We start from the raw sequence: 10,674 nt of genomic DNA, 5'->3' as shown, positions 1-10,674 counted from the left end.
GGACGGGGGATGTGTTTGGACGGTGTTCTGGACAAGAAAATCCAAAATCTAAAACTGCTATGTCACAGCTGCTCTTACGAAGGAGCACAAATACATATTAGGAAAATAGAAGCAAAAGAACCACATCAAATGCCAACAAAGGACAATGCAAAATGTAAATCATGTTCATAATTTTACAATACATAATCAATATACGTGGAGAATATCGGTAAATAATAAATAAGGAATGAGAAATATAAGACTTAAATGCATCAGGCATATACAACCACAGTGCAAACAAGCGAAGAGAAAACCTATTAAGTGTGTTAAATATATGGATGTCGCCATTGTTTGTTGTTTAATACATATGTATATATAAAAAAAGAGACTTTTGTATCCATTTATGTTTCTTCTCTTCTTTCACTACTTGTCATTAATGGATACATGTTTATGTTAACTCTTGCTCAGCTTTGTTATCTTTGTTTTTTAGCAGTTTTTATATTTCTGTGTATGTACTAGTAGTTCTCTTGAATGCCTATGTTGAATATACTTATTGTGAGTCGCTTTGGATAAAAGCGTCTGCTGAATGACTGTAATGTATGTACATTGAGAGCAACACAGACGCAGTGTCTAAGTCCTTGTAATTTTACACATACTTGGTAATAAAGCTGAATCTGATGCCAGTGCTTGGCCAACCGTTGTCATAAACCCAAATTATTTGTATTGAGTACACCAAAAATCAAAAAGAGGAAACCAAACTGCCAACATGATTATGAAAGAAGATTTATTCCAGACGTTTTGGTGTTACACATTTCACAATAAATCTGGTTCTCCCAGTCAGGCTAATCCAAGTTTCTTTTTCATTCAGAGTGGAAATGAAAGTATTTTCTCTCAGAACAGGAGAAGGAAAAGAGGATCCCAAACAAACAAATATGAGAGTGTTATATGTGGCTGCTTATGTGATATCAAAATACACAACTAAATGACAGATGTAAGACAACTGAAGAGACTTTGCAGAAAAGAGGAGTTATGCTATGTGTGCTTCATAAATGCAAGAACATAAACATCCTGACCTCCGTCTGTGCAAATGTAAGAACTGCTGTTGACATTTTGTGTGCAAGTATTGTTGCCTTTTGAGGATTCTCTGTCATGGCACTACAAGTATTCTCTTGTCTGCATGACAGCAGATCCAGCAACCAAAAGACAGCCATGCTGACTCACGTTTCTGCTGCTCTGGTCCACTAATTACTCTGCCTCGACTTGACTCTCTGTAAATGTGTGGCGCCAGAGGGGGTATCAACCCAGTAAAAAAAAAAGATGTTCCATTACATGGATCTGCCTGCTGATAATGGTCAAATGTGGATGTTTCTGAGGCTGCCGTGTCTCCAGGGAGTGAGGTGATGGGGATATTTGGAGGCTTTTATGAGTGGTTGTCAGGGAGAGGGTAACATGAGGAGGAGAAGAAAATGAGGGTAGAAGACGAAGAATGGAGAGAAAGATGGCTGCTGTTTTTAATAACGGCGGGTCGATGAGGTCCTGGTGCTGCTCGTTTTGATGATGCCGCTGGTGCTGCCACCTCCTCCCATATTGCTGCCATAACCACTGCCGCCGCCGCCGCCGCTCATGCTCACGTTATAGCTGCTGCCGCCGCTGCTTTTGCCCATGCCATAACCGCCACCGCCGCCGCTGCTGTTGCCCATGCTATAACCGCCGCCGCTCACGCCATAACCGCCGCCGCCGCCGCCGCCGCCGCCGCCACCATATGCGCTTCCACCTGATGATGAGAATAAAACATTTTCAGATGAGATGGCAGGAATGTCAGCCAAACTGATAGCTTTCTCATTTCTACTTTTACATTTTCATGCACTGGCTTACAAATGACGTGAATTGTAAAGATATATGTTGATACATACCGGAGCTAGAGCTCTGTATGTGGATGGTTGCAGATGCACCGCCACTGGTGATTCTGCAAAGAGATACACAAAGGATCCATATTAGCTGCTGATGTTGCTGCCTGCCCAATGTGATGCAATGCAGTCTCTTAATGTTTCAGAAGACTAGACGCCATGTGAGTCCCAAGCAGCTAAGGTTTTACCTGTCCTCCTCTCCTTCCAGCAGTTTCCTGTAGGTGGCGATCTCAATGTCCAGAGCCAGCTTGATGTTCATCAGGTCCTGGTACTCGCGGACTTGGCGGGTCATGTCCTGTTTGGCTCTCTGCAGGGCTTCTTCCAGGTCCCTGATGCGGGCCTTGGCGTCCTTCACGGCCAGCTCACCGCGCTCCTCGGCCTCAGCAATCTGGGCCTCCAGATTGGCGCGCTGCGAGGTTTAAAAGTTAGTAGAAGCGATATTTGTCATCCAAAAACCATTCTACATTGTCACCATTTGTTTTTTTTAAATAACATATAAATGTATGTAGCTTTTAGCTAACCTGTCCCTTGACTGACTCAATCTCATTCTGGAGGCGGCTAATCATGCGGTTGATCTCAGCTATCTCACTCTTGGAGCTGCGGAGGTCATCTCCGGCCTGGCCTGCATTCATCTCCATCTCCTGGTACTGAAAAAAAAACATATATATGTTGTTATTAGAGACTCTACAGACTTATCTAGCAGGATGTGGTTCATACTGGAGTTGTTGTTGAGGTTACTTTCTCTCTCTACCTACCTTCTGCTGATACCAACGTTCAGTGTCGGCACGGTTGGATAAGGCGATGGCCTCATACTGAGCCTTGACATCAGCCACAATGGAGTCCATGTCCAGACTGGGGCCGTTGTCCATCTCCACGATGACTGAGGTGTCCTTGATCTGTCCCTGGAGCTCACGCAGTTCCTGCACAAAAGATATATGTCACTTAAAAAAATGGAATTAGAAGGTTAGAGAGTAAAGGCAGCACGATATCTATTTCTCTTCTGTATCTGTGCCCGCCTGTGCCATTCAATGGCTTCTAAAAAATAATTAAGAGCAAAGAAACATAATAGGACTGTGGTGTGGCTAATTTTTCTTACCGCCTCGTAGACAGCTCTGAGGAAGTTAATCTCATCCTGAAGGGAGTCAACCTTGGCCTCCAGCTCAACCTTGTTCATGTAGGCACCATCTACATCCTGCAAGCAGAGGACAAGGAAGCGGTCGGTATTGGTGACTGGTCAGAGGAGGCAATAACTTATTCCACGGCAGTTAATGACATGGTGGAGCTCAACTCTCACCTTCTTGAGGAGAACAAACTCATTCTCCACGCTGGCACGCTTGTTGATTTCATCTTCATATCTGACACAAAAACAATGGAAAAAGTTAGCTGATGGAAAAAGAGACTGCGGGCATCAACCGCTGCAGTTCGGCTGTTGCTTTTCGAAGATCTGGTGCAGGTGTTAACTCACTTGTTTTTGAAGTCCTCCACCATGCCCTGCATGTTCCTCAGCTCTCCCTCCAGCTTCATCTTCTCACTGCCGAGTCCATCCAGCTGCCTGCGCAGGTTGGCGATGTAGGCCTCGAACATGGCGTCAATGTTGGAGCGGGAGGTGGTCTGCTCCTGCAGCAGGCTCCACTTGGTCTCCAGCATCTTGTTCTGCTGCTCCAGGTAGCGGACCTGAAATGGGGAAATCGTTTCATGTTTAGATCCACTCTCACTTTGGCGGAAAGTAACGCTTTGATGGCAAAACCACAATAATCAGATTACATGTTCCACATCGATATATTTCTGTGCTTAGCAACGCCTGTTTTCACTTCATCACTTTCATCAAACTGCAAATAAAAAAAAGAAGTCGCTTTTCTTCATGATTAGGCACGCTCACTGTGAGGCAATAAAAGATGTTTGTCGTCTTTGTTTTACTTTCCTCAGGTGATCCATTGAGCCACACCTGTGTGTGACTTACCCACACAAAAGGCTCTTGTATGCACCAGTGCTGGCAGCTGCCATATTAAAATGCCCCTCGGGGCGGGGATGCTCCAGACGTAATCCGCTGTGCAGTCGCTCTTGTTGGACTGGCACTTGTACTAATGAGATCATTATTTGAGAAAATCTGACGACATCCTGAAAAACACGTTTCAGAGGAGACACGGAAAATGTGCCCTTCCATCCGGTTTTAAAACCCCGGAGATTGTAGAGCCCATCCCTCCACTTTGGGTGTGTATGTGTGCCTGTAAACTTTTTTCTTTTCCTTTTCAAAGGCAGTGCCACACCTGAGCCTAGCCACTCCCCTTAAAGCCCCAACGTACCGCTCCCTCGCCTCCAGGATGCATACTTTCACTGAGTGAACTTGCCTGCCTCTGCCCTCAGTAATTAATGCTACATACCTGAAGCCATTAACTGTCACATCAACATCACATATACCATTTGTGTGATGACTCCATTTCATAGAAAATGAAAACGTTCCACGAACACTCTTTCTTTCTTGCGACTACTGCTCGTTTTATTGTTTAATTGCACTATGTTTTGAAGCATCAAATAGTCAGAATTCTACTTTGAATGAGCGTGATGGGATCAGATCACCCGTGTGACCACCAATGAGGTGTGGCATGAACACACTGCAAAAAAAGCTTAATGGAGCATTTTCTCTTGCAGGGTGTAGTTAACTTGTTTGTCCTTCCTGACCGAGACAAGCTCTCATTTATTCATAAAATTATCGATTGGTCAAATAAATAAAAAAATCATCCCTCATCATTTGAAATAAATGACAAAAGTTCATGCAGAGACTTTTGTATTATGCAGTGCATAGATGCGGCCCACTTCCTGCAGCACTGTTGAGATAACCTGATGCCTTCTTTACCTCATGCTGAGAACCACCAGTCACTGGATACGACCACTCTAGTGTTTCCGTCCACTCACTCTACACAGAGACAGCTGGCAAGGGGCCAATTACGATCAAAGATAAGTAAAAAGGAGAACAGGTCTGCTTTCAGCGGCAGTGCAGACGCTAGCTGATGCACAGTATTGCCTTGAGAAGATGAGAGGTCAGTTTTGGATGACTTATTAAATGATGTGCACGTTATTCAGGTTTGGATCAGTTGCTGTGTAATATTTAATGAGCCCAGGTGGCCCCTTGAAGACTGTCTGTTGCAGCTATACAAGACAAACCAATTAACTCTACTGTGGGCACTGTACAGTGCATCAGATAATCAACATCTGTTGTTCAACCAAATTACAGTTGTCACATTCAAAACATATATATGACATTTCATGGTCAATGTAAATGCAGCTTTTCAGCGTTCTTTTGGAACGGCGTACAAAGGGCAGCTCACCTTGTCAATGAAGCTGGCGAAGCGGTTGTTGAGAGTCTTGATCTGCTCTTTCTCTTGGGTTCGGACGGTATGGATGTTGGGGTCGATGTCAACATTCATTGGGGCCAGCAGTTGACTGTTGCACGAGACGGATGTGATGTGCATGCCTGCGCCACCTCCACCACTACCGCCAAAAGCACCACCACCACCACCACCATAACCCATGCCTAAGAAACTGCCTCCACCACCAGCATTTCCACCCCCAAAACCGTAGGCACTTCCACCAGCATAACCACCTCCTCCACCACTACGATAACCGCTGCCGCCACCACCACTCATTGACATGCCGGTTGATGCCCTTGCTGAATTGGTGGAAATCATCGATCTTGAGGAATATGATCGGCCAATATTACCACCAGTACTACCACCACCACCGCCGCCGCCGCTGCTGCTGTAGCTAGTCCTCAAGGACATTCCACTATTTCTCGACATGGCTGGTTTTACTTCCTCTGAAAGGGAAAGATTCACAGAGAAAAAGGGGTGCAGAAAGAGAGATTTGGCAGAGCGATGGAGCACACGAAGAGGAGAGTCAAGTCCCTCTAAGTATCTTCTCCCTGTCCGTGATGGATTTTTATCTGCCTTCAACTGTGGAGGAGGTCCCAGTGAGCTCCACCTTCTCTGCACCCGCCCCTCAACCCTCCTCCAATTACCTGTATCCTGGAAGGGGCACTTCTAGGCAGGTGGATTGGCTTGGAGCAGCTCAGCCTGTCAGACAGGTAACAGTGCCACCCCTGTAAGGCGATCGGGGCTCGACAACACCTATAGTTGCTCGCAGAGGAATGGCAGCAGAGGCATGGTTGAGTTGGGGATGAAGACTTGTTTGCAAAGACATTTTTACTAGTTTTGCTTGGAGTGTCCTGCAAGGTTTGGGAACTGTATACTCACTGATCCACCAGTTTTTGCTTCTCCACATCTTGCAAGGTCAATAAATATGAAGGTTCTATCAATGAAGTTGCTATTGGTAAAATCTCACTGAAGTTGTGGAACATGTGACCAGCTGTTGTCAAAGCATATGTTTGAATGAATGCATGTAAACACACTGTCTCAATGCATTAGTCCATAGATTCCTACACATTGTTCCATACTCAAAATGAGTTGCATTACGTCATATACATATGTCAAGAAGCAGGAAAACATTACATTGACAGAATTCTTCACGGAGTTTGGAATATCTGTAGCAGAGAACAGATCATATGGGGTATCAAAGCATGTTTGATGAATATAATCTGGGACTTTTTATGGAGTTAGAGTGACAACATGATGACACGTTGGACTATAAAAATAAAGCTGAATTCAATTCAAGATGTGGTGTTGATTTTTTTGTGGTTGGGGGTTCACTTTCACTGCCTCAAACAATAGCACCAAAAGTAAAAGTTGTTTTAGATTTAGTATTAACATGAAGAGAGTGAACATCTTATTAACCCTTCAGAGGAAACTGGTTTTGCAGGAGGTTCCCTGCAGGGGACTCAATAGATGCACATCGAGTAGAGCTCATACAGAGCACGAAAAATGTCTTCAAACTGAGGTGAAGGAAAAAAATAAAGGGATCTTAAGATTAATATGTGAAGACTTTCAAATGTCAGAGTTATATATTGAATTCCACCACCCTGTTATTTATGTGTTCATGCCTGCAGTTTGTAGTTGCTTGAGGGCACTGTACACAATACTCATGGCATGTCTTTCAACAGTTTGCTAGTCACCAAAGTTCAGTTAGCGTCACTACTTTTTTTTTTAAAAACTTAGTTACACTTTATGAACATTAATTGCACCTTTTTAAAAGATTTCATTTTTTTAAATGTCATTTTCAACTTGGATCTTGGTTTGCGTTACTGCCAGCTTGCAGCCAACAGAACATCAGGAGTTAAAAGTAAATGAGATTTATTGCTCTGACAGAATTGGAATGGTTGCTACCTGTTGAAACCCATCTCAACAACTCTGATGTAGGTGTTGGCTTACCGGCCTCTGTACTGTACTGTAGCAGCATCCAAATGAGCTGAAGGGCACAAGTGAGTCACACCCCAAAAGAAAATGCCAGTACTTCACTCTCACTTCCAACATTCTCTCGTGTAAGATTTACATTCACATACATTCTTCATCCATCTTTGCATTACGCAAGATCAGAAAATATGTTCAGATCTAACATTGTTTGCTGGTGCATCTGCAGTTGTTTCCCGCATAATAGGTACATCAACTAAGGCACAGTTAAAGTATGGTTAAGGCTGGGAAACTAAACCCCTTTATTGTGTTTGGGGAAAGAGTGTTGCCTTGCATTTGTTGAGACCTGGTTGGCCTCAATAATCAGTGAGACCAACCAGGTGAACCTGGTTTATTTCATACACAAGAATCTATCCAAACTGTGAACTGATTGTGCGACACAGCCATCTACTTTCCATCCATGACCTACGTCCCATATGTCCCACTGCTGTACAAACGGTAATGAGATCCACTCATGCTTTCAAATCCAAAGGGGAAGGGGAACTAGGCCCAAACGGATACATGGTAGTGACAGATGATGGTAATCTAACATTCTAAATCTATGACATTTTTAAAAAATTTTGCAGGACAGTGATGACATAATATCAAGGCTGTATTTTTTGTCCAAATTTGCCGCATGGTTAAGAATAAATATGACCTCACGTGTCAATACCGCGTACACACCGACACCAAAACTTTCATCCGTTATTAAAATTCTCGGAACAGGTTTTATTTTATGCCTTTTTCCGCAACTCACCTCAACTCCAGATAGATAGTCAGAACTGATCGCCAAACAAAGTGGGGAAGGGGCCATTGACTCCCACCACTTTAGTTTGTGACGATCCATCCTCATTGCTTCGCAACTCCATTTTGTTTCGTATTGCGAACAAAAAGGATGATAAAGCGCGTTGAACTCTGTTTCTGTGCATAACCATTTGTATCTGATGAAGGATTTACAAAACATAAATGTAAAAAATGGAATTGGTGTACAACGGCCTTTACTCTGAAGATTCATTTGTCCACAACTTCAAGCACATAGGATTTGATGTAGAAGTGTAAACAATATAAAGCGATATAAATGTTTGGTCTGCATACACAATAGCCCTATGATGAACATATCCCTGCTGCAAAAACAATAATTGATGTGTTAAAATGAGGGCCTCAACAATTACATTTTTAACCTTTGCAGAAAAACTCAGCAGCCATCACAATACGCATCACCAATGCATACCACGAAAAGACATTGGATTATGGAATGAAAGCTTGTTAACCTTTCCGTTCAGGCAGTAGCACCCACAAATCTGCTACAGGATTGTATTTGATCTCACATGATATGACAGGTGACATTTCAGGCTTGCTAGTCAGCGCATGTGGTGGAATGTTCACAAGCTCCTTTTCTCTGTGAGAACCAGCCTTGAGATGGGAGTTTACTCTACTGAAACTTGGCAAGGGGAACTGTTGAGAACACAGTGTAATTAAACAAAGATGAGTTGTTTCTGACATGCAATACTTGCTCTTCATGCCAATTGGTACAGTGCTTGTGTCATAGAGGGTTGTAATTTGAAACTGACACTGTATCTGGCGTCTGACTTGACACAATGTGCCACACCTCAGTGGTCAAGTCGACGAGTCAAGCCCATTGAGATACACTTTGCAGAACACAATGTCACGTCTTACTTTGTTTTACAAAGAAAAGTTGCTCTCGTATTGTTGTGTTGGGTTTATTTAGAGTTATATTCAATTACAAGTGCACCAGGGCTTGTTAATGTAAGCCAAAGCTCATTGTACGATACTCAGTTGAATATCTTCAAGCAACTACCTATTGCCAAAACAGAGGAATGGGAGGTGCATTAATACGGGCCAACAACAATCAACCCTTACCTGTGTGGAGAAACATGAAAAGAAGGTGAAGTCCTAAGGAGACGGGACACCTGAATAATCTGCTGCTAAGTAGTGAGGCCTGCTGGAGTGACATGGATGTTGCATTTGATCTTGTAGATATTATGTTGACTGTTTCGTTTTTTGATGCCAGAATCACCTGCAGTTTATTAGACCTTGCAATATAGCTATTCTTTTTGTAAAAATAATTTGGGCAATTGCCAGTTTGTACCACTATAGTTCTTATCAACTGGTTGTGCAGTGCGCTAAGGCTTCGTTGGTGTGCATTGATAATGTAATTGTGTGGGCGCGACCAGCTTCAGTTCACAGCTGACAGATCAGCTGACTGTGAATGGCTGATAAAACAGAACATCTAAACAAATATTTTGATAACATCTAGTATTGTAGATTACCTAATTTGTGACAAAGCCGAATTTTGTTTCATCTCCAATGAATCTTCTACTTATAAAATGCTATCACATATGGGGCCAATTGACTAGCCGATGCTACGCTATGATTGGCAAGAAATTGTACCATTTCTGTAGGGGAAATGTTATAAAGGTCAGTTTGTCTCCTCTATGCAATAAACATGGTTTACAGCAGTTGCCTATGAGTACGACCAGTTGTAACACTGATTACACATATTTTAGTCCGAAAACGGCAACGCATGTGAAATTGTTATTTAAAAGTGGATTTTACATCAACTTTGTATTTGGTCATTCTCTGAACCACCATAGTCTAGCAACACAAATGCAAATTTCTAAGATGAATGTGCTTGAGCTCTCCGTCCCCGATTTGATCTGGACAGACTGTGTAAGTAAAGTGAAGGGATTCTTCCTCCACGTTTAGAAGCTGAGCCCTTGAGAGTCAGTGCTACAGTTACATTCTATGATTAAGGTGTGGTGCTGGCTACTGCCCTCAGTTCTACTACTCCCTCTTTCACACACACACACACACACACACACACACGCACAGATAAAGCTTATGAAATAACCTTGCTCTACAAAAGCCACTACAAGGGAGTGTTAATGGATCGAGTCCAACAAGCCAGAGGGGAATTCTCTCCACCGTATAAAGGGAAGATTATGATGGTTGCCACACCTTCAGAAGAATTAGGAAGGTTAACTACCATGAACGCAGCAACGTTGCCTCACGTGTAAGACTCACAGCGCTTTTAATACAATTTTAATCACCGGACATTGTCCATGTTTATCGACTCATCTGAACACAACTGAACATACATTTCACTTGCTGAATTTCCGAAGTAAAGAAAAAATTCCTAGAAACGAGCAAAAAGTGAAAGTGCGTGCAGTATAGGTCTGGTAGAGAGCATCACCGGGGAAGAGACCAAGTATCTGCCCAAGCATATGGGTTGTAAGACTATCATTGACTACACAGAACCTAATTGTGACCTAACTATAAATATAATCACCCTATTTGATCTAAATGTGTCCAATGTATTTGCATTGCTAGGGGGACTAGGTATAAAACAGCTCCTGGGTGCAATTACCCTAAAAATTAGGTTCAACACTTTAACTTCACAGTTGTTTTATTTCAAAAATCAACGTGCA

The 10,674-nt window shown here is 42.9% G+C and overlaps 1 protein-coding gene across 1 annotated transcript; it reads right to left on the bottom strand.

Moving 5' to 3' along the window:
* Positions 1-746: 746 nt before the first annotated feature.
* LOC306705534 (keratin, type II cytoskeletal 8-like) lies at positions 747-5,798 on the bottom strand. The gene is made up of 9 exons (XM_079172310.1): positions 5,213-5,798; positions 3,352-3,560; positions 3,181-3,241; positions 2,983-3,078; positions 2,642-2,806; positions 2,408-2,533; positions 2,075-2,295; positions 1,893-1,945; positions 747-1,753 (listed from the first exon to the last, which is right to left on the bottom strand). Exons 1-9 carry the CDS (start codon positions 5,681-5,683, stop codon positions 1,491-1,493), a joined length of 1,665 nt encoding a protein of 554 aa, XP_079028436.1. The 5' UTR covers positions 5,684-5,798; the 3' UTR covers positions 747-1,490.
* Positions 5,799-10,674: the final 4,876 nt, after the last annotated feature.

This window comes from Pholis gunnellus (genome assembly GCF_910591455.1).
Source record: "Pholis gunnellus genome assembly, chromosome: 2".
NCBI classification, from domain to species: Eukaryota; Metazoa; Chordata; class Actinopteri; order Perciformes; family Pholidae; genus Pholis; species Pholis gunnellus.
Note: the sequence above shows the minus strand (reverse complement) of the source record. Positions and strands in the feature narration are given on the sequence as shown.

Coding starts and splice junctions, on each gene's coding strand:
- LOC306705534 (XM_079172310.1), bottom strand. CDS start 5,683: ATGTCGAGAAATAGTGGAATGTCCTTGAGGACTAGCTACAGCAGCAGC. Junction 2,534..2,641: donor AACGTTGGTATCAGCAGAAG/GTAGGTAGAGAG, acceptor TTTTTTTTTCAG/TACCAGGAGATGGAGATGAA. Junction 1,754..1,892: donor CATACAGAGCTCTAGCTCCG/GTATGTATCAAC, acceptor TCTCATCATCAG/GTGGAAGCGCATATGGTGGC.